The 24731-nt window shown below is 41.0% G+C and overlaps 1 protein-coding gene across 7 annotated transcripts in view; it reads left to right on the forward strand.

Moving 5' to 3' along the window:
* The window catches only part of DMD (dystrophin), a 736567-nt gene that overhangs the window by 674314 nt on the left and 37522 nt on the right, over positions 1 to 24731 (forward strand). For all 7 annotated transcript variants that reach the window (XM_033849482.2, XM_073799481.1, XM_073799480.1 and 4 more), the window contains 2 exons: positions 394 to 459; positions 3175 to 3333. In XM_033849482.2, the coding sequence (XP_033705373.2) occupies positions 394 to 459; positions 3175 to 3333 (225 nt within the window). The remainder of the gene's footprint in view (positions 1 to 393; positions 460 to 3174; positions 3334 to 24731) is intronic.

Genomic DNA, 24731 nt, shown 5'->3' on the forward strand with positions numbered 1-24731 from the left:
TAACTAGCTATATATAATTCTGTCTTCAGTGGAAATCTTTAATTGTCTTAAAAAACACATGGGATAGCGTAAAGTACGGAGTGTATTTGTTGTTAGGGAAGCTTTTCTCGTGAAAACAAAGGCCTCTTCTCAGTGAAAGGAAGATCAATCTGTGAAGGAAAAAAATACAACTTCTCTTGTCATCTGCAGCGTAAGTGTAAAGCTACTTAACTAGCTGTGGTCCACCACTCACTGCCTCAGACGGTTAGGCCAACGCACACATCCTTTAATATGAAGGATTCCTTTCTCCTCTTGACATGATTTATCCTTTAGTTTTCAGGAATGTTCGATTAGGTCTTGAATAGATTCTAAGAAGTCACATAAGTTTTAATGAGCTTTTACGTTTTTTATCAGGCTAGCAGAAATGGAAAACAGCAATGGATCTTATCTAAATGATAGCATCTCTCCTAATGAGAGCATGTAAGTATCCTGTCTCTTTTTACAAAATGTTCCTGACCATGAAATTGCTTTGAGGGATTTAGAGGTAGGCTAGCGCAGAAGATAGGAATTAGCGTTTATATTCATTTGATCTTTCAAGGAGACTTTCATTTACTTTTTTTTCTTTAACTCTTGACAACCCGACACAGAATGAGCTCATCCAAATTGTGGCATTATTGGTATTCCAGATGTTCCAAAATGTTCCAAAACATTTTGCCTTACTCTTATTTAATGCCATACTACCACAAATGGCAGGGTCCCAAATACTTAAACTGTATTAAATGTTTAAGCTTTGACCAAACCTGCAGGATGTTTAAAGGGATTAGATATTAATTTTTAAAGCGATGGCTAAGTAGTGTTTTCTCCCCTCGTGGGGAGTAGAACTATAATCGTGGTGTAGTTGCACTGGCATTCCCATATGGTAGGCTAGATGGGCGTTTTCCTTTAGAGATCCTACCTAGTAGATTTTTGTGATTTAGCGTCTTCAAGAGCTAAGTCAAGTGAGGCTATCTTGTGAAGGGTTTCAGAAGAAGGAGTACAAATTGAGGTCACGGTTTTGTAGTGGGATGATGAGCCAGGCCTGTCAAATTTAAGCAAGGCGAGAGAGCGGTGCTCAAAGTGGCGGAGAACACAGCTATGGCAGGGAAACGGAGGCTTCATTACAGAGTAGGGGAAGTATTCACAATAAGGAATCTTGCCGTGAACCAAGAGGCTGAGGTTGGAGGGAGAAGACTGAGAAGCAAATATGGAGGACAAAATAAGGATCTGCTAACTGAATGGATAATTTAGGGAGATGAAATCTAGTCAAGGTACAATAACGTTTTTAGTTTGACAAGTTACGGATGTCTCACCACTTTGTCATAGAGAATCTAGGCAAAGGGAAAATGGTAAATTTATCATATGTAGTTGGTGTGGCAACCCAAAGTCACACTCAGATGAGAAACAGGCTTTATGAGGATTAGACTGAAGGAAGCAGTATCCAAGTGGCATTTATACATAACTGGTTATTGAAGACGTGAGAATAAGTCATCTCATCTGGTACATAAAGGTGATCAAGGTAATAATAAAGAATAAAGCCAACACTCAGCCATTCATGTATGACTTACGTTACTTAAAAGAAAACAAAACAGCCTTTTCCCCCAAACATAACTATGGTGCATTCTCTTTCTTAGCTGTGGGGAAAAGTATTAATAGTATTAATATATAAACTACTTTGACAGAAAAATATGTAAGCAAAGAATCAACGAAACGTAAACAACCTGAACGATTTGCTTCTTGGGGGCACTGATTTGAATATTAGAAGCTCTAGCACGTTCACGGTAGTTCAAGTTGTACCTGTATAATAATGGCTGCCATTCACTGACTGCCTCAGAAAACAGTAAGAGAAGTTGAATTATAACTATGTGTTGTAATTAAACATGGGAAGTCCTAGCAATCAAACTGCAGAATTGGGGAAGAGAGCTAACAAATTAGGTGGTCACAACTGCTTTCGTTTTATTTTTCAACGAAAGAGGGCATAAAATCCATTTTGACTCAACGTTGGATGGTAATGTCATATCTTAGGGGCAGATCTGGGCAAGTGGTTTGGTAGATTGGTTGACTTCACTTAAATGTTTGTTTTTAACACCCAATAATTATTTTAATTTTAACTTACCAACCAATTATCTGCCTTGATGGACCAAGATCATTTAAATTAGGAGGATTTTTTTCCCCTAAATCTGAAAGTTTTTCAACTCAGAGGACATAGAGATGGGAAAAGGAATTTAAAGGGGTGTGGAGAGGGAAAAATTAACGTATCATCTTACTGATATGTAGCCGGAAGCGAAGGGATTTAGCCTGTCACTAAGAGCAGAATGAAGTTCTTATAACTCGGAGGTACACAGGCTTTTCAGGAGCTGGGGGCGATGCATTCAGAAAATAATTTCTTCTGTGTATGAGAGAGTTCCTAGATACGAGGAAGGATTGCAGCTTCCTCCCAACGTATAAGCCTTTGGCCTCTTTGTTCCCCAAGGTTAGTCTTTGAAAAGCTGCTCTGAGGAATGAGTTGTTCAGTCCTCTTGTATTAGTCACCTTAATGGCTTTTTTTCCCCTGCCAATTTTTGTTTTTCTATCTAAACAATAATTGAATGAAATAGTAGTCATTTTTATCTGTAGTTTCATTATTGTTATCATCCTGCCTCTGTGGGGTTTATAAGTTGAAACTGGCTTACCAAAGCAACACTTTTCACTTGCATTGCTTTCCACTTAAGAAAATATTTACTCTCTTATTTTAAGGGCTTCAGTTTTTTTCCTGGTCAGTATCAACAACACAGTGGGTGAGTGAACAGATTGTCTTGACAGGCTTGGTAGCAAAAGCGTTATACAGCCATTATTACGTCTCTTAATATTTACTAACGATTGATGAAACTGTCAACGTAGAGTCCCAGTATTACTGTCATTCTACCATTCATTTACCCACGTAAATAGGCCAACCAGATTCAATGGAAAATCTGAGCCAGAAACACTTGGAATTGTCACCAACAGGATGGTAGACCACAACTTCAGGAGTATCAAAATGTCTTTAAAAGCAGGAAAAAGGGTCTAATTAATTGTTAAGAGCAAATAACTGTTTCTATTTTTAAAATACACACCCAAGTCCCTGACCCCCAAGGCAAAATAAGGGGGGAAAAAACCAAAACCTTTGATTTTATTTTCCAGAGATGATGAACATTTGTTAATCCAGCATTACTGCCAAAGTTTGAACCAGGACTCCCCCCTGAGCCAGCCTCGTAGTCCTGCCCAGATCTTGATTTCCTTAGAGAGTGAGGAAAGAGGGGAGCTAGAGAGAATCCTAGCAGATCTTGAGGAAGAAAACAGGTGAGTTTTCTTTCTAGCTTTGTCATTGGTATGCAGAGTGCATACACTTGCGCACATAGAAAAGTGCCAGGAATCTTCACTTAGAGTCATTTTATGTCTAATTGTTTTCTCCAATAATCTGTTTAGCTCCGTTTACAGATTCTCTCTCTCTCTTTTTTTTTTTTGTCATCCGAAAGAAGAAAATGAATGCAATAGCATAAGTAAGAACTCATATAGTAGGTGTTAAAGGAATGAATGCAATAGCATAAGTAAGAACTCATATAGTAGGTGTTAAAGGAATGAATGCTGATGGTGGTATTTGATTCGTTGCATGCGTTTCGGAGGCTTTGATTTTATGTTTGAGAATAGAATTTAAGAACAAAGTAGGTCATTTAATTTTATGATGATATGATTTGTACATGTGTTTGGCCATATTATCTATCTCAAAGCATTTGAGCAAGTAGGCTCATTGGTCATATTTGGGAATGAATTAGTTCATCTTAGTTTCCATCATCAAATACAGCGGTCATTTATGCACACTGTCCTAGCAGATTAGTGAGACAATTCCAGTTGTCAGTCATCACCTGAAAAACATGTCCATGGAACAAGAGCAGAAATTATAAAAGTAAAAGAAAATTTCCTAATGACTGCACAGAGGACAAAGATGTAAAAATCTGGTATATTGTGGGATGTCAGGATAATGCAAATCATTGGACTTTTACTTTTGTATTACGTTTATTATATCACAGCTCCCTTGGTTAAGAAAGGCTTTCGCACATGATCACTTCTAACTCAGTGTGCCTTCCTTAGACAGATGCCACCAGGCGAGAGTCTTTAAAGAGCAAATGCTCAAACCTGTGGGACTTGAGTACTTTCATCTCTTTGGTTTAGCCCAAGGCACAAGGACCTCTTAATCGAGGCAACACAGTATGTCTGAGAACCAGTGCCCTCGGGGAGTATGTCACCTCAAGATGAAAAGGCAAATTGCCATTCATCCATTGCTTTCTCCTGCCACTGGCCTCTTTCTAGCTCTCTGTACCTCTGACCTACGGCCAGAGCTCCTTATCTGGTCGGCTTCCCTTTGTCTCTTTCTCGCCCCTCCAATAAATCCTCCATGCTGGCTGTAGTTGTGCATCTCTCCAGAACCAAGACCCAGCATGGCATTGTTCCTTCACTGGATTTCTGCATCGTTTAAAAAACCTGGCTGCTCAGCTGGGCATTTTAAACCTTCCACAGTTTTCTCTTGACCTGCTTTTTACAACTTCATCTTCTTTTGTGCCTGTTGTGGCTGCTGTTTCTGAATGCATCCTGCTCTCATCCACCTTCCGGGTCGAGCTCAAGCTTGCGTCCCAGCCTAGCTACTAACCCCCATCGCTCCACTGCCATAGCTGGCAAAGGAGTCCTTCCCATCCTCCATGCCCTTGCTCAGAATGATTTTCCCCACAGAGCCCTGTTAGATCCCGGCATTTGCAAGTAATCTATCATTTGACTGTGTTCTCAGAATACTTTGGACCTTTCTCAGAGACCTGTGTTTCAGTTTGCTTTTTGATCAGTTAATTCCCAATGCTTCCCTCTAATGGAGACAGTGAATGCCTTTGGAATAAGGCCTGTGTTTTAATCCTCTTAATGTCCCCTATGGTACCTAGCACGGTGTGACTATTTAATGGGTTCTCCAGAAATGTTTGGTAAAAGCCTGAGTTAAGAATACAGAGGGGATGCCACACACATACCATTCAGGAGGTAATACTGAACATTCTGTGGGTTTGGGCCTTATTTGTAAGACTGGCAATGAACAACATGGTAGATAAAACCTTTCCCTCTACTTTATTGAGTAGCATTAGTATTCATTTATGTTAAGTGTTTAATTATTTTAGGGGTCAAAGTCAAATAGGAAGAAAAAGTTGGTATTGGCATTATAAATAGAATTTGATGTTACCCAGGAATAGAAATATTTTTGTACAATATGATTGTCCACTGTGTAATGTATCTTTCCATTTCATTGGTCAAGAGTTCTGTCTCGGTTATTATTACTACACTTGCCCTCCACACCCTGACGACCAGGCCAAAGAGTGCTGGTGAAGAGTACTTGGAACTATCATTTGTATATCATTTCGTCATTTTCAGAGCACTTTAATGCATTTTGGGTCATTTAATCTTCCTAAAAGCTCTGTGTAGAAGATGGATGAGAAAATGCAGGTTCAGAGAGGTTCAAACGGCTTGACCCAAATTTCACAATCAACCAGTGGCAGAAGCAAATCCAGATCCAGATTTTCTGACTCAAAATAGCCAACTGTGCCTTGCACCAGAGCCTAAAGAAGAGTCATCCTATGTAAATATCATTTATGTAGAACTGTGGCACATTCCATGGAATGTACCTTTACTTGAGGGAATATTTTTAGGACTACATATGAACAAACCTGTCCATCGACTTGTGGTACAGTGATCACCAGTTTACCCTGAAAGGTATCCAAGACCATTCCCCAGGAATGACATGGTTTATTCTCTGAAAGAAAGAAAAAATAAATTGCACCAGGCTGCTTAGAGCTCCAAAATGAAGAATCTGGTACTGGTGCACGTCTTTCTGTAAGTTATCTTGACCCTCAAGTAAAGGTCAGGATGAGCTTCCTTCTTTCTCTCTCTACTTTGTCAGATTTTCACTTCCTACCAAATCCCAAGAAACGTCTCTGCAGAGCTCCCCTCCTGAAGGTAGCCTCTGGTTTTCTTTGCTCTATCCTCTCCTGTCTTCCTGCAGTTCTTCTCAAAGAAATTCAGAGCCGTAGCTTTGTCTTCATGATCCTTGAGTTCAGTGTTGCTTAAAGGAGCCTGTAATTCACCATTTCCTTTCCTTCCTCTGAGAGAACCCGGGAGGTCATTAGATGTCCCCTGTCCGTGCCCGCCAACCTAGCTATATTTCTCTAGTCAAATTGGCTACGTAATTTGACAAACACAAGCAGACATTTAGAGCAAATGGGAAAGGATATTTAAAACTGAGAGTATCCCATGTCCTTTGGACACACGTCTGTGTGTACTTTGTGTTCCTTTATCCTGTAGCAAGGGCTTATCTCCAAATGACAGTTAGCAAGGGCAAGAGGCTTGAAAAGATCCCCATTCCTGACTAGATGTTTATTGAATTCTGTTATTCGTGACACCTCCGCACCATCCCCTTGGAAAACAGAAATTGGCTAATGAGGAAGTGTCTCAAGGATATCTTATCTCTGTCTTTAGAATTCCATTTCTCCCAGTTGTTGCCACCTAGCATTCAATACATATTTGTTGAATAAGTTAATGAACAAATGAATTGAAATGAAGCTGAATTTATTTTCATTGTAGCACTCATGCATGTACTTTTGGCTAAAATTCTTTTTACGTCCTAATTTCGTAGAGGAAAGCCTTTTGAAAGCTTTTCTTGTGCTTGCTTTTCAGAATACTTCGCATTTTCAAACTTCTTTGATGAGCACCAAGCCTTGCTTTGTCATAAATTTAGAATGTTCAGAATTCGTTTTCCGAATCCTAAGCCCCGCGTGTCTCCCCCCACTGGCTTTCTCTGATTCTTGCCTTATGCCACAAAGATAAGGCGAAAGCTCTGAGCAAAAGCGAAGTCTGCCTCTCAGCTTTCTCGATAGGGTCTCGTAAATTTGGGTGACTAGTGACTTATACTGTCTTTAACGTTTCACTTCTGCATAATGTTTCTCCCTCATACCACAGATAATTCTGATTCACCTGTTCGGTCGAGACCAGTTGGATGTCGAGAATTTGCTCTATTGTGCGTCCTTAGCATTGCACACTCCAAGTTCGCTTTTGTCCTGCGTACAGGCCAGCCTGCAATCTGCTGACTTAAATCTGTAGTGACAAATTTCGATGTATTTTTCTCTGCACTAAGTGAACTCAGACTTGCTCTGAAATTCTAGGTATGACCCTAGCAATGAAAAGGTAGCCTTTATGAGAGACAAGACCTCATCGTCATTCTGCTGCCTGTGCATCAAATTGATTAGATTGTTCCCACGTCTAAAAGGAGGGTAAATACTAAGCTGATTTACTGTGAAGTCTAAAGTTAATTAGAATTGTTAGTAGATGTTTTATGACGACAGAGGATTCTGAATTTTTAGTACCCGCTAGGTACCTTTCATGTGTCTTGTTGTTGGGCAACCAGTCATGATGCAGCCTAAGTGTGAGTTTTCCCTTGATCCTTTTCACTCCTCCAGTGGCTATGCAGGATTGTAAATGTTATATTCAGAAAAACTCTAGATGGGCTACTTACACCACTGAATTAAACTAACTGGCGATCGTCATCCCGGTGCTTTCCCTTGTAAATGACGTGATGACTGGGCCCGGGGCTCATAGTTTTCAATCTTCACAGTCTCAGGACGTCTTTATCCCACGTTCCTTCCTTTGGTCTTTGTGTGAGTCTCACGTGATGGTGAGGAGATGGCCAAGATGAAGGGAAGCGGAAGCGGGTCAGGAGTGGGCATTCCGAGCTGAGCGAGGAGCATAAACAAAGGTGTCAGGGAGGGACAGCACAGGCTGCTTGGGAAACCGCAGACAGTTGCGCGACCTCTGTAATAAGGCAGGAAATGGGAGCAGATGAAGCCGGACAGGTCGGCAAGGCCAGGTGGGGAATGACAAGACCAGGTGGGGAGGGACAAGGACGCGGTGCGGTGCTGTGGGGGGGCCTCCTCATGTAGTACAGGGAGCCTCCCGGGGGTGAGCCAGGAGCGATGCTGTTAGACTTACACTTACATGTGTGACTCGGGCAGCTGGGCGGAGGTTGGGGGGACTTTGAAGAGCACAGGCCTGGAAGAAGGAAGTCAGATGGGGAGGGAGCATGGAAGCCCAGGAAGGAGATGATAAGGGCCCACAGGAGGGTATTAGAAATGGGGAGGATGGGCTGAATCTGAGGGATATTTTAGGGGAGGGGAGGGGCGGGGCTGTTTGGCTGGCTGGTTGGGCGGATCTGGGGAGGGAAGGAATGAACCCCAGTTCTGGCGGGTGCAGGGCGAGACCACGGTTGTTGGCAGCTGGGACTGACAACTCAGGAAGAGCGGCAGCAGGGTCGTCCTTCAGTTCAGCAGGATTTACAGAGGGCCTTCCTCAAGGTCAGGTAGCTGGAAGATGGTGAATGGGGTGCAGGAGACGTTGAGTTTGAGGTTCTGGTGGCATACTCACGGACAAATGTCTGACGGTGGGAAATGGAACTCTGAAGCTGGAAGGAGGGGTGTGGGCCAGTGATAACAGATCTGTGAGTCCCCAGCTCATAACTGGTAGTCGAAACTGAGAGTCAATTTATCTACCCAGGGAGCACGTGGCAGAAGGGGAACAATCGGCTCGGTAAAACTCTAGAAGATGTAAACATTAAAATGTTTATAGAAGTCACTTTATTGTTTAATAGGTAATCCATGCACATTATATGAAATCCAAAGGGTTTAAAAGGCATATAAAGATAGTGAGTCTTTCTCCAACCTTGTCCCCTGGCTGTCGTGCTCCCAGCGGTGGGGGCTGCCCGCTTTACTTCTTTCTCGTGTAAGCTTTCAAAGATACTCTCTACATACACAAATATTTTTGTGGTTGTTGGAATTATTTCACACAGTACCATGTAGTGTTCACTCTGGTCTTTTCGTTCTACTTAAAGATCCCTAATTACACACGCTGGAGGAATATCCCAGAAGAAGAGGGGAAGAGAGCTTGGGAATGATAGCATTTTCCCAGAGGAGGCAAGAGGGAGAGGGGCACAAGGACACAGGAGGAGGCATGGTTTTGAACGGGAGAAGGGCCACCTCTGAAAATCATGTTGTAGGTGACGAAGCCGGGGTAAGGAATGGGGGTGGGGAAGATAACAGTGAATGTCAACTGTCCAGTACACATCATTGGGAATCAGTAGAGACTGATGCTCATAGCTGGTCTACACATTTTTTTAAGTTGAACTGGGGGGAAAAGAGTCGTGTATGAGAAAGTTAATGAATCTGGGCCCTCATGCCACTTGGCAATACGAGCCCCCAAAACACAGGGCTGCAGAGCCTTTTTAGAGAAAGGGAGCTACTTTTCTCATATAAATCAAACCGACAAGGTCTTTCATGGCCCGAGAAGCTGCCGTATGAAGAGAAGCTGAAGGGCATATGCACTGCATTTAATAAGGTGTGCAGGAGTCAACCGCCCCCGCTCTAGGCAGGCAGGGACGACAGTTACATGGGGCGGGGTCACCATGATTCCCAGGCTCAGTTTCTAACTAAGCCACCCAATAGCTACATTTCCTTCAGTGTATCCTGAGTTAATCGAAGCTTGTGGACGGATGACCCGAGTTCTCCCTCTTTTTAACTGTCTTGTTATACTAAATGTATTAACGTTGCCTTAAACCTTTTCGGGGAGCAGCATGAGGTTTTCTTTTTTAGAAGAACATTTTATTTTTCACAGTAGAGACAGTTTGAATATTCATATTATGAATTCTCTGTAAACACACAAACAAAATTTAACTTGGAATACAGGTAGCCACGTATAATCTTTTTTTTTTAATTGAAGTATAGTTGATTTACAAGATTGTGTTTCAGATGTACAGCACGGTGATTTGGATATATATGTATGTGTATATATTTTTTCAATTCTTTTCCATTATTGAATATAGTTCCCTGTGCTATACAGTAAATCCGTGTTGTTTATTCTGTATATGGTGGTGTGTACCTGTTAATCCCGTACTCCTAATTTACACCTCCCCCCTCCCCTTTGGTAACCATAAGTTTGTTTTCTACGTGAGTCTGTTTCTGTTCTGTAAATAAGTTCATTTGTACTCTTTCTTAAATTCCACATATGAGATATATAATATTTGTCTTTCTCTGACTTCATTTAGTATGATACTGTCTACGTTCATCCATGTTGCTGCAGATGGCATTAGTTCATTCATTTTTATGGCTGCGTTATTCCATTCTCTGTGTGTGTGTGTGTGTGTGTGTGTGTATGTGTGTGTATGTATCTGTATACACATGTGTGTGTATACACACGCACACACACCACATCTTCTTTATCCATTCATCTGTTGATGGACAACATCATGAAGTTTTAAGTGCAAATGCTCAATCTATTTAAATGGGGAATATGTTTTTTAAAGACTGGAGTTATCACTCGATTTTAGGGTCCTCTGTCTTAGATGTCTTGGAAATCATAACAAAAACTCGTCTGGTGAGTTTCGATCTTGGCATAGGAAATTGGATAGTCATGAGGACTGCTTCATCCCACAGAAAAACTGACGTACCCCTCTGGTGATAACAGTATTCACAAGTTATTGGTACAGCTGCCATCTTCCTAGAGCAAGCAGGATAAAAGCTGAAGTTCTTACAATCCAATTTCCCTTTTTAGATCCTCCATGAAGACCCTCATCCTTCTTTTGGCTTTTGTTACCAGACCATCCTGCTACAGTAGAACTGACTGTAGTCTTAACTTTCTTTAGTTACTTTCCAGGCCTGAGGATATCATTCCATTCAATTCAACAGCTAGTTAGTGAATGCTTAATGTGTTTTTCAAACAGGACTACAAAGAGGAATAAGCCTTGGTTCTTACCCTCATGGGGCTCAAACTTTAATAAAAAGACATTCAAATATAAACAATTATAACCCAGTGTTACAAGTGCTCTGAGGGCACAGAGGTGAATGACTAATTCTGTCGGAGGGATTGGGGAGACTTTCACAAAGGGAGGTGAACATAAAGGCTGAATAGCAGTTTTCCAGGCTGAGAGAGGGCGTAAGGTTGAGCCTTGCAGACTGTTGGGGCAGTGAGTTATGTGTGGCCAGAGCACAGGATGAAGAGAACGAGAGAGTAGTGGAATGGTAGGTGGAGACCACTGTTTAAAGGGCTTTACATGTCAGACAAAGGAGTTTGGACTGTATCCTATAAGCAGTTGAACAGTGAAGGCTTTGTGAGGAGGAGAAGATTTAGCAAAATAGTTGTAAGCAGGGAGCTAAAGCCATGGAGATTGGTAGAAGGATAGTGCAACAGTTCATTGAAATACGGCCAGGTTCTTAACTAAGGATCTCTTAGGCAAGTGAAGAAGTGATAGAGAAATGGGAAGTCGCTGGGTGAATGAGGCCAGGGCAGATGGGAGAGGAAGGAATTGGGTGGTATGAAATTTTTTATCAGGGAACTGGGAAATGGTCATTAAAAAAACAATATCAATAACAACATAGCACACACAAGAAAAGCTACTGATTGGCCAAGGTCAATGGATAGAGAAAAAGAACTATGTATTGCGCATGCTGAGTTCTGTTTGCCCAAGGAGATTCAAGTGGAAATTTCCTATATTGATCTTACGTATTCACTTTCCAAAAAGGATTTTAAAAAAAAAACATAGCAGTAAGATTCCTGTAGTAGAAATAGTAAATCAATGAACGTAGTGGGGATTAACTTAGTTGATATAATTGAGCTTCAAATTTAGTTTGAGGTTCCCTGCAGGCAGGGGGAATAAGAGGAAACAATGATTTGTCTATCTCTCAATATTGGATGAAAGAAGCGTGAAACTTTCTAAGGAAACAGCGTAGTTTTCCTGGTGCTAAATAACAGTAACAGCAAAAACAAATAGCTGTCATTTGAGTGCTTGCTGTGGACCAAACCTGTTCTGAGTATATGTAAGATCCTATTCAATCCCCACAACAACCCTATGAACGAGAGGCTGTTTCCCAAATAAAGACTCCATGACACAGGGTATGAAGGACACGCCACACGGCTAGCAAGGAATAGGGCCTGGATTCAAACTCAGGCATTCCTGGACTCTTAGACAGTGTTAATGCTTGGTGTGATTACTGGCTAGTCTCCTTATCGATATTTTTATAACAAAGACAGAAGGAAATTTTATGTGGCTGCTTCTAGTAGCCTTTGATAATTGTGGAAAGCTTGCCATTAAAGACCAAAGAAATGATGACAGTTCTCCATGGATAAAGGTCACTATTGCCCAAAATGTGTTCTATAACATACCTCTGAGATACTCTAAAAAGACTGATTCTAAGGACAGATAAACTTTGGAAGTGCTTGTACTGGAAAGTGTTGATTAATTTGCGTTTGCATTGAAGAGTCCAGAAGTAAAGAAACATGATTAGCTTTGTCTAACCCAGTGCTGGTTACACATACTTGACCTCAGCCCAGTTGTACTGTTCTGTGGAACTCACTTTGGTAAGAAATACAAGTCTGTACTAATGTCTCTGAAAATGAAACCTGGATTTTTCTCACAAAAGTAACTTCTGATTTTCTCCAGTAGTAAAGCCCTACAACCCGAGAGACAAAATGATTTAGTCTGGAAAAGTCAAAGATAGGTATTAAATCATCTCCTGTAAGAAGAGATAATTCTATGAGGTCTTTTTGTGGAACATCCCACCGTGAGTGACCTGGCTTTCCCATCAAACCACAAAAAAGCATTTCCACCAATAACCTGACAAAATTAATTTGATATATGGAGCTCTTAATTGTTGTTAACTGATTGAATTTCGATGGATGTCTACCAAACACAGGAACTTTTGCTTCTATAACAATTACTGTTGGATTTTGCTGCGTAAGTTGTTAGATGCGAAGGCCAGTTGTTACTTGAGGCCTCTCCTGGGTTGTGATATAAAAGTGTATTACCAACACATGGGAAGATATTAGCAGGAATGCAGGTGTAACAGTCATCTCAATGACAGATTAAGGTATGCATTTTGAAGATGTGTAGCTCGTGTATGGTCCTGTGTAATGCTACTTGAGGAAGCTGATTGCTTTTCTGGCACTGAAATGTTAGAGGAAGGATCAGTGATGAGTCTATCAACCTTGTGTGGCTTGGTACTTAGCAAGTTTAAGTTCACAGAACCCATGGCTAATGGAGACATCCAGGAGACTGTTGAAAAGACAGGTCTGGAGTCTAGAAGAGAAGCCTGGACTGAGGAGTAATGGGTTGGGGAGGTTGGGTCATGGGTGTAGAGGAGGTGGAAGCCTAGCGAGAGGACAGGGTCCTCTTAGGAAGAGAACACGTGTGGAAAGAAGACCAAGGACCTCCTGGTGTACTTGATTGTAACTGGCTATGCCCAGTTCTCCACCAGTAGCCCAGATAGAAATGGTTTCCTGGTTTGTATTACTTATGTAAATGGATGACTTCTGCAGATGACCAAACCCTTTTTTATTTTCCTGCTATGTGGATAATTAAAGTTGACCTCTTTCTGTGTCTCCAAATTCTGGGTTACCTTTTGGTACCACTCCGTCTGCTATCTACAATTTATAAGTAAACCCATATGATCCTTTTCCTGTAATTTCCTAGTAAATCAAAGTGATTATTTCAAAGATAGAAATAACCTATATTCTTAGCTTAAACAATGAGCATAATTCCCAGTCCTTTTGCAGTAGTGTAAGGTTTGTCACCATGGAACTAAACAATATCCCACACGCTAGAAGGTGAGCTCTTGAAGGGTAAGGGACTGTGTCTCGCATATGTTTCTCTCTATAGTGCTGGTGTAGGCTTTACATGTTGATTCAATTAATGGATAAATGTCCTTTGGAGTTTTCTTGTTCCCTGCCAGATTTCTTGGCTGGTTTTTCTACATCTGTGACTCTATTTCTGTTTTGTCAGTAAGTTCATTTGTATCATTTATTTCAGATTCCATATATAAGCGATATCATATGGTATTTGTCTTTCTCTGTCCGACTTGCTTCACTCTGCATGACAGACTCTAGGTCCATCCACGTCTCTACAAATGACCCAATTTCATTCCTTTCTATGGCTGAGTAATATTGCATTGTATATAAGTACCACATCTTTTTTTTTTTTAACATCTTTATTGGAGTATAATTGCTTTACAATGGTGTGTTAGTTTCTGCTTTATAACAAAGTGAATCAGTTATACATATACATATGTTCCCATATCTCTTCCCTCTTGCGTCTCCCTCCCTCCCACCCTCCCTGTCCCACCCGTCCAGGCGGTCACAAAGCACGGAGCTGATCTCCCTGTGCTATGCGGCTGCTTCCCACTAGCTATCTATTTTACGTTTGGTAGCGTATATATGTCCATGCCACTCTCTCGCTTTGTCACAGCTTACCCTTCCCCCTGCCCATATTCTCTAGTAGGTCTGTGTCTTTATGCCTGTCTTCATCCCACATCTTTTTTTATCCATCCATCCGTCGATGGACATTTAGGTTGCTTCCATGTCTTGGCTATTGTAAATAGTGCTGCAGTGAACATTGGGGTGCATGTATCTTTTTGAAGTATGGTTTTCTCTGGATATATGCCCAGGAGAGGGATTGCTGGATCATATGGTAGTTCTATTTTTAGTTTTATGAGGAACCTCCATACTGTTCTCCATAATGGCTGCACCAATTAACATTCCCACCACCAATATAGAAGGGTTCCCTTTTCTCCACACCCTCTCCAGCATTTATTGTTTATGGAGTTTTTAATGATGGCCATTATGACTGGTGTGAGGCGCAGTACCTCATTGTAGTTTTGATTTGCATTTCTCTGATAATTAGTGATGTTGAGCATCTTTTCATGTGCTTTTTGGCCATCTGTATGTCTTCTTTGGAGAAATGTCTGTTTAGAACTTCTGCCCATTTTTTGATTGGGTTGTTTGGTTTTTTGACATAGAGCTGCATGAGCTGTTTGTATATTTTGGAGATTAATCCCTTGTTGGTCGCTTTGTTTGAAAATATTTTCTCCCACTCTGTGGGTTGTCTTTTATATCATTTTCCACTGGACTGAAAACACTGAAGTTGTTTAGGTTAACCCAGACTTGAACATTTCCTGGGCTTATTTTGGGGCTCTCTTTTAAATTCATTGTCTGAAAATACTGAGAAGTGTCTGCATACATAATTCTGCAGGCATGTACACAGCGTCTTTCTCTTATGTACACGGTTAAACTTGATTCCTCCATAGTAGGAGAGAGCATTAGAAAATTATTGATTTCATTGGGGAAATAATCTTTTTTGCTGTGAGAAATAATATTTTGAATTTAGAACCTTTTTTTTTTTTTTTTTTTTTTTTTTTTTTTTTTGCGATACGCAGGCCTCTCACTGTTGTGGCCTCTCCTGTTGCGGAGCACAGGCTCCGGACGCTCAGGCTCAGCGGCCATGGCTCACGGGCCCAGCCGCTCCGCTGCATGCGGGATCTTCCCGGACCAGGGCACGAACCCGTGTCCCCTGCATCGGCAGGCAGACTCTCAACCACTGTGCCACCAGGGAAGCCCTAGAACGTATTTTTTATAAGAGCTTTATCAAGATATAATTCACATACCATAAAATTAACGCATTTAAAGTGTATATGTCACTGGTTATTAGTGTATTCACAGAGCTGTGCAACCATCGTCACATAAGCAATTTTAGAACAATTTCCTCACCCCAAAAAGAAACCCCATACCCATTTTCAGTCACTCTCCATTTCTTCCAAAACAACCGCACCCCAGCCCTAGACAGTCACTAATCTTCTTTGTTTTATATGGATTTGCTTCTTCTGGACATTTCATATAAATGGAATAACACAATACATGGTCTTTTGTAAGTGGCTTCTTTCACGTAGCCTAATATTTTAAAGGAACACCTGTGTTGTAGCATGTATTAGTACTTCGTTCTTTATTACTGAATGATATTCTATCGCATAGAAATACCACATATTAAAACATTCATGTGGCAGTTGATGGACATTTGAGTTGTTTCCACTTAATGGCTATTATGGATAATTCTGCCGTGAACATTTGTGCACGAGTACTGGGACTTACTTTAAAGAAATGATCCTGTAGTTTCTGTCATTGTAATAGAGGAGACCGTGGGATCAAATATGGCAAGAGTATATTGCAGGGCATGCCAGGAAGTGAAAAATAGGCCATCAAGATAAACTTACTGGGAGAATTTAAGGCCAAGTCTTAACTACTCGTGAGGGATTCAAGCCAGGACACACAAAGCCTAAAATTATGCTTCTCCTAGAGACTGTTACAGCGTTTTGCTGACCACAAATGATGAAAGTTTAATATTTTACTGTATTTGTCTGAAAACTGAAACACACTTTTCCCAATGGTACTATTCCTGGAGACTAGACTTCCTCACTTCTAAAACCTTTCCAGTCCTAGTGTGCTTTGTGTATGGTTAAGACTAGTCACGGTCATATTTGTCTTGGGTTTTGGCTGTCTGCTTTCTTTCCAGGTATAACAGGATTTTTTTGAATGAATTCTTCTCTTCTTGTGTTGAACTTTTGATTAATACATTTATTCTTGGACAATACTGTGTTAGTCCTTGATCAGGAATTTGTGAAAAAATATCTCACTCATTGAAGATTAAAAGAAAAACTAAAGCCCATTAATACTGTCAGGTTCTGTCTCATGGAGCTCAAGCAAGATATAGATCACTATGTCAAGGGAAAATCCTGAGAATAGAGTATATGTGAGTACATTAACCCTGTAGACGTGGTCTGAACAGTTTATTACAGCAGTAATCTGTGGACAGAATTTTATCATTCTGTCACATGCCCAGCAGATTTGGTGGAATCTAAGGAAATCTCATGCTAGTGATCTTAGCTCAGTGATTTCATTTTGCCCAGCTGCTCAGCTGTGATACACTTTACTATAGCACAGATGATGGAAAATATACAATTCCCGGATTCTGGGGTAGCTACAATCATGACTGGGGAGGGGGCGCAAGAATTAAAGAGAGCAAATGGTGAATCAGTTTCTAAGCGCTCACGCTCTCCCTCTCTCTCTCTCTTTCTCTCTCTCTCTCACTGTCTCTCTCTCTATATATATATTCTGCCAAGTTCAGTGGGTGTTATTAGATTGCTTTTATTTCAGACAATTTAAGTGCTTTCCTTTGGTAAGAAGCTTTCAGCACACCTGAGGTTCCAAATCCAAAGAGTACACAATATAGAGGAAGAAGTCATAATAATTATGAACACTTAGATTGGGCTGGGTCTGGTTCTAACAAAGTTGTACATAGGGAATGTAGACCGCACTGGCTCGCTGAACCTCCTGGTGGGTTGAGTGCTTAGGTCAGTTGCCCAGCCTCAGCAGCTGGCAGAGCCTGGCTGTGAATCAAGGTCTTTCTAACTCCAGAACCGTGCTCTCAAACCCTGTTCCAATTCCCACCTCAGCCGTGGGTGATAAAAGGCACCAAAAAGGCAATGTGTCCAAAAAAACTTCTCATATTTTTCTTTACTTGCTTCAACATCGCTTTTTATAAGTAAAGGTATTTATTTTTTTGGCTGCCTTGGGTCTTTGTTGCTGCGTGTGGGCTTTCTCTAGTTGCGGCGAGCGGGGGCTACTCTTCGTTGCAGTGGTTTCTCTTGCTGTGGAGCACTGGCTGTAGGCACGCGGGCTTCAGTAGTTGTGGCACACAGGCTCAGTAGTTGTGGCGCAATGGCTTAGTTGCTCCACCGCATGTGGAATCTTTCCGGACCGGGATCGAACCTGTGTCCCCTGCATTGGCAGGCAGATTCTCAATCCCTGCGCCACCAGGGAAGTCCTGCTTCAACATCGCTTTTAAATGCAGATATCACTGGAAGAAATGGTACATTATTATAAAATCCCAGTAAGGTTTATTCAGTAGGAAAGGGGTTGGAATTTAAGAGCTCTACATGCATTACAAGGGGACAATGTTAAGAGAAGAGGATTAGAAACAAGAGCCTGGGGGGGGGGGGTTCCTGCCATTTTTACTGTTTTGCTTAAGGCAGACCTAAAATATGCATATTTTTACTTCCCACCCTGTGAGCGGCTCCATAATTAACACTGGTAGTGCCAAGGCATATTAATGTCTCTTTCCATCTAGTTTAGGGGTATTTTTGACTTTGTGTTTGATAAAATTTTACAGTATAGCTTTAAATATTTTAATTATAATTGAAAAAGGCTCTGTGCAATTTCCAGTTTTTAAAATACCTCACGCCTGCGAAATTTGTCTTTCCCTTTTTTTTTTTAGAAACTGCTAATTTGCTAGATTTATAGTTGCTGTAATAGTTCTGTGTGATTTACTACATTTGCCTGAATCCAGATTGGTGGATTTGATTTAGCTGCTTTTAACACTGTATGAGGGTAAAGCTAGATTTCTCTGGGCCTAATCTTTTTAGATGCAGACCTTTGTAGTTGTTCCCACTTTATGAAACGGATCCTGTGTGTGCTCATGCTTTGATATACAGTTTAATGTAGAAGACTTGTTAAGACAGTGATCACTGGAAAGTGGCCTTCAATGATATAATTACACACAGTACGGAAGTTCCATTTAAAGAGTACATGACCTACATTGAAAACACTTGGTTGACATCAGTAAATTAATAGAACTTACACAAAGATTCTTGTAATGTTCTTTATTATAACTAGCATGTAGCTTGTTAGGATTGCTAGAGGGACCAGGTGCTTTCATGTTTTCAGCAGGTAGAGGTAAGGCCAATTTGATTTCTCTCTCTCTCTCTCTTTTTTTTTTTTTGATTTGTTTCTTATATCCATTAGCTAGTTAGGAAAAAATTTTTAATGTAAATTTGTATCTGGACAACCACATTTATACACGTGATGACATAAAATTAATCAGATACAGCTACATAGTTGTAGAATGGAGGGATTTTTTTAAGCTCTATGGAGAGTAAGAAATTAATAATGGATGGGAGACTTTTTTTTTTTTAGCAAGACTGGCTGCGGGAAGAAATTGTGACAGAAACCATGTGAAGTGAATTTGAATTCGTGTTCTTTAGGGAGCTACCAGAGAAATATAATTTACAAGATAATCAAGAACCTAAACAGATTCTCTGTGGAGTCATTGTCTGATCCCTGACATATATTCATCTACGTTGAAATGACTCCACAAACACCGTCTAACAATTAGAGAATCAATAGGGGTGAAACGTACATGTATAACTTCAAGAAAAGCAAAATATATATCTGTAACAAACAATATAAATTGACAGCCAACTGTTAAAATGAGCAGATTATGTACTTGTGGTTAAGGTTTAAAATGACTCACCCTGGAACAGTGGTATCTCACTGATCTTTTATGGAAATGATATCCCCTATGTGCTTTATAAATACCGCATCTAAAAATATCCAGCATTACGATGTACTTTAAAAGGTACTGGCATAGAAGTTGTTAAATTTAAGAAAATGACTTAGTTCATAAGGGTTAACTGCCTTCATTTCCCAGCCCCTAACACTGCTCTGTAACCATGACCACATTTATTAGGAAATGTTTAGTAAAAGTTATCTCTAATTCAACTCTTTTTTTTTAAGCTTTTTTAAAAATTAATTTTATTTTTATTTATTTTTGGCTGCGTTGGGTCTTCGTTGCTGCGCGCGGGCTTTCTCTAGTTGCGGTGAGCGGGGGCTACTCTTCGTTGCGGTGCACAGGCTTCTTACTGCGGTGGCTTCTCTTGTTGCGGAGCACAGGTCAAGGTGCATGGGCTTCAGTAGTTGCTGCACCCGGGCTCAGTAGCTGTGGCGCGCAGGCTCAGTAGTTGTGGCGCACGGGTTTAGTTGCTCCGCGGCATGTGGGATCTTCCCGGACCAGGGCTCAAACCTGTGTCCCCTGCAGTGGCAGGCAGATTCTTAACCACTGTGTCACCAGGGAAGCCCTAATTCAACTCTTTGCACATCAGTTTTTCTTGGTAATCTTCATCAAAATTTATAAATACCTGTAAAAGAGAACTTAGACTCAAGTCAAAGAACTTTGTATTTTACTTGGTTTCTGGCCAAGATACCTCCTTTTGAGCTATTTCGGGTGCTATTTCTGGCTTTTCGAACCTTTGGCATGACAGCTTGTCCTGCCTCAGAGCTTCAGGAAAAAAACTATTCCCTCAAAATAAATGTTTGTTATTGAGCTCAATAGAAGTTTTATGTATGCCACGTATTTGTTTAGGGGAGGTCACTTGTTTGGTTCACTGAACCCTGTTCTGGTAAATTTAGATTTGAACGAGTACTGTGGGAACCTTGACCGTACATTTACAAAATCAACATGTCCTGGTAGGCTTCTGATGAAGATAAGGTTAGCTTTTGCTTTAAGGCATCTTCTTCTCCTACCATTTGTGCAGTGGTAGGTAATATATGGAGTGAAAAAAATTTAAAAGCCATAGTTGGGCTTGAAAACAAGATGAACATTTCTGTGGACCAGAAATGGGGAGTTGGGGGGAGGGGGAGTGCAGGACGTGGTGAGCAGTGTGTGGGGCTCACACGCTGGTCAGTGGACTTTCAACTCCTGTTGGAATAACAGGAATTAAAATTCTCCTCACCAGGTCAGGGCTCAGAGCCAGATTTGAAATCAGGGTCCTGCCAAAACACACCTGGAGAGAGACAGACACATACTCACTTATATTTGAAAGGAAAATGAAAAAGAGAACCATTTGGACTGCAGCAGGGGACTACAGCTTATATGTATGTAGCCATGGACCTAATGCATAGAACCTAGGGAAGAAGTGAGAAGTATGGTTGAGAAAGGGGAGCATCACAGCCTTGAAGCCAGGACCTGAACCATGCTGCCTGGTGATGAAATTAGCAATAACTGCATTCATATCACTCAATGTAGGAGCTTCAAACTACCAATATAAGATCTAGCCCTAGACTAGAGGCCCTGAGACCCTGCTGCCTGAGTGGAAACAGCCATAAAACCACTTCACAGAGAACTGTCAGTTCAGAAGGAGAGAGAAATAGAATGGAGAACACGAAATATAGCAGAAAACACACTCTATCCCTTTCAAAATGTCTCCAAACCAAAATCCAAAACACACGCAGACTTGAGATAGCCCCCGCAAACTGGCCATCAGATGATGAATTAAGCCTAGACGAAAATAAAATAAAACGGTCCAACAAAGATTGTAAGTACGCTCAAAGACATAAATAAGGAAATACCATTTATGAAAGACATAAATAAGGAAATACCATTTATTAAAATAAATTAAAAAACAGAAATTGATGAAGTACAGATGGATCTGGAAAAGACATCTTTGGAAATTAAAAACTATCATCATTGAAGCTACTGAACTCAATAGACAGGGTAAATTCTAGGCTGGACCCAGTCAGGGAAGATAAGGAATTGAAAAGATGCTGCTGAGGACTTTACTATGCACAGCACCAAGAAGAACAGATAAATATTAAATAAGCAATTAAAGAAAGATGGGGAATTGACCACAAGACTCTAACATACACCTAGTACAAGTTTCAGAAGAGAGAATGGAGGAAATGGCAGAGAAGCAACATTTGAAGCGATAAGAGCCGAGAATCTTCCAAAACTGAAGAATGATGTGGGTCTTTAAGGAAATGGTCTCCCGAGAGAAATTTCAAACATCTGGGAAGGCAAGAAAGGCCTATGTAGAGCAATTGGTATTCTTTACAGCTCAGCTTTGGGAAGCCCTGGCTGATTCAAATGAGCTTTTTCTGTTTTTCAGTGGAAAGCATAAAAAACAGAAGTGCAGTGTCTTGTGTGTATTAAACCATGGTTTCTGAACAAGGGCACTTAGAAATAACTCAGTAAAGGAGAGCTCTGTGGGAAACTAGACCCAGAGAAAGACGTCTCTGGAAAAGGTGGTCTCCTGTCAGTAACTTTGTGAAAAGTAACTGGGAGGATAGTAATCGTTTGTTGTACTGTCCTGAAGTCCATGTCTAAAAACAATGTTTTCAAAAAGAGCATCGTGGATGACCCACTCTGGTAGAAAGAAAAGTCTTGAATAGGATTCTACATAAAAAGGTGTTACCAACTGGGACATTTCAATGAAGGTGGATTTCTTTTAGTGAACACTTCAAGGGAAAAAAAATAGAAGATAATTCCTATCAAATGAAACCTTGTGAACATTGGATGCTGCTTCAGGTTCACGGAAACATTTCGATGATTGTCAGTTAAGCGGCCAGAAATTGGATTTAATTAATGTGAACAACTGCTTATGGTGGTTCACACCCAGAGGACCTATGTGTACAATCTGGCTGAGGGTAAACTTATTTTGATGAATTTCTTCTTATTACTGCTTTGTCAAAGCAGATGGCTATGAAACAAACTGCACATATAACTCTCCTTGAAGATTGACAGCAGATAGGATTTCAATCAATACAGATAGGATACTATATTCCTGTAAATGAAAAAGATCATAGATTGATTTTCCTGTATGACTTTAAACAAATTCCTAGAAAACTTGTAACGTTAGGTCCAGGGTAGAGCTTTAAACAAAAGACAAGCCAAAAACAAAAATAGATTGGATTGAAATAAAATCATCTTCGGTGCAGAGATCCAGCATTTTTGAAACTAGGCATTTCGGAAGACGTGCCATCCCCGAGGGACGATGGGAAGACTCTTCTGCCTGCCCGCCACTTGCCTCTCACGTCTTTTCTCATAGACACACATCTCCCACATTTGTGGATAGGACATTCTCTAACCCGATGAAACAGCATCTGTGAGCCACAGAAATCCGTCATCTTATTTTGGTATTCATCGTAACTGGAAGAAAGGTATAGAGTTCTGCTCATTTGCTGGGTATCAAATAACAGGTGTCCTCCGTTGGAATTGTATTCTCAGCAATTCTAAAGCAAGAAGGAAATCTATACCCCTATGTGTATTTATTAAAAAGCATAAAAATAAGAAAAATGATTTAAGCATTCAACCTAAAAGCTAGAGGAAAAACACAGGAAGTTACAGAACTTTGTTTTTGTTGTTTTTTGTTTGTTTGGTTTTTGCGGTACGCGGGCCTCTCACTGTTGTGGCCTCTCCCGTTGCGGGGCACAGGCTCTGGACGCGCAGGCTCAGCGGCCATGGCTCACGGGCCCAGCCGCTCGGCAGCATGTGGGATCTTCCCGGACCGGGGCACGAACCTGCGTCCCCTGCATTGGCAGGTGGACCCTCAACCACTGCGCCACCAGGGGAGCCCTGTTTTTTTAAAATTTATTTAATTTTGGCTGTGTTGGGTCTTCGTTGCTGCGCACGGGCTTTCTCTAGTTGCGGTGAGCAGGGGCTACTCTTCGTTGCAGTGTGCAGGCTTCTAATTGCGGTGGCTTCTCTTGTTGCAGAGCACAGGCTCTAGCTAGGCAGGCAGGCTTCAGTAGTTGTGGCACGTGGGCTCAGTAGTTGTGGTGCATGGGCTTAGTTGCTCCGCGGCATGGGGGATCTTCCCGGACCAGGGCTTGAACCCGTGCCCCCTGCATTGGCAGGCAGACTCCTAACCGCTGCACCACCAGGGAAGTCCCAGGACATTGTTAATGGACATAAAAGGAGACTAGAATAACTGAAGAGCTTCACCATATTCCTGGATATGAAGACTCAATAACACGGAGTCAGCTCTTCCCATTTTAATCTATACAGTCATTGTAAGTGAAACCCGGAATTTCAACAAGGATTTTCCTGAAATATGAAATCTTGACACTAAAATCATAGGGATGATCAGAGAAGTCTAAGAAAATTTTTAAGACAAAACAAAGTGGGAGCAAGATGGCCTACCAGACAGACAATGTATTTAAAGCCATAGTGTGGAATTGCACAGGGACAGACAGATAAACCAACAGCAGAGACTAGAGAGCTCAGAAGCACACTTGTGTATTTATGGATGTTTGATGTATTATATAAATGCCATAGAAATCAGTGGGCAAAAGGTGGCCTACACAATGAGTGGGGCTGGCTTAATAACTTGTCTATGTGGGGATAGTAAAATTAGAGTTTATGTTCACACCAAACATAAAAGAGTCTGCGTAAAGTCCTAACTGTGAAAAACAAAATTTTGAACTTTAAAATGTAGGTGTAAGGAAGATTTTCTTAAAACATAAAAAGCAGGAAACATGGAGGAGTGTTTTGAAATTAAAAACTGTTGTACAATAAGATGCCAAGAATAAAGTTAAAGGTCAGCTATGCTAAGATATGTGTAGGAGATAATATCTGCTGTGCATATAACTGGCAAAGGATAAGCATCTCGAACATACCCAGAACGTGAATAAGACAAAGACAACCCAGTAGGGAAATGGGTAAGGAAACATGAAAAGCCAACTAACATAAAACAAGTTCAGCCTCGGGGAATTCCCTGGCGGTCCAGTGGTTAGGGCTCTGTGCTTTCACTGCCAAGGACGTGGGTTCGATCCCTGGTCAGGGAACTAAGATCCCACAAGCCATGCGGTACGGCCAAAACAGAAAAAGTTCAGCCTCACCAGTAGTCAGAGATGTGCTCATTAAAATATACCCATCAACCAAAACTTAAATGTTTGGTAACACCAAGTATTTGATGAAGATGTGACCAAATGGAAAATCTCACTCACTACTGGTGGGAGAGTAAATAGGTATAAAATCTCTTAGGAGAGCAGTTTGGTGATCTGTAGCAATGTTGAAGATGTTGCTAGAACCCAGCAATTTTACATCTACATATATTCTGTAAAGAATCTCTTAAACAGGTATCCAAGGAGACAGGTAGACAGAAGTTCATTGCGTCACTCTTTGTAATAGTGACAAGTTGGCAACAACCTAAATGTTCATTGACAGGAGAATGTTGTTGGCATATTCAAGCAGCAGA

The sequence above is a fragment of the Tursiops truncatus genome, chromosome X (genome assembly GCF_011762595.2).
Source record: "Tursiops truncatus isolate mTurTru1 chromosome X, mTurTru1.mat.Y, whole genome shotgun sequence".
In the NCBI taxonomy this organism is placed as follows: domain Eukaryota; kingdom Metazoa; phylum Chordata; class Mammalia; order Artiodactyla; family Delphinidae; genus Tursiops; species Tursiops truncatus.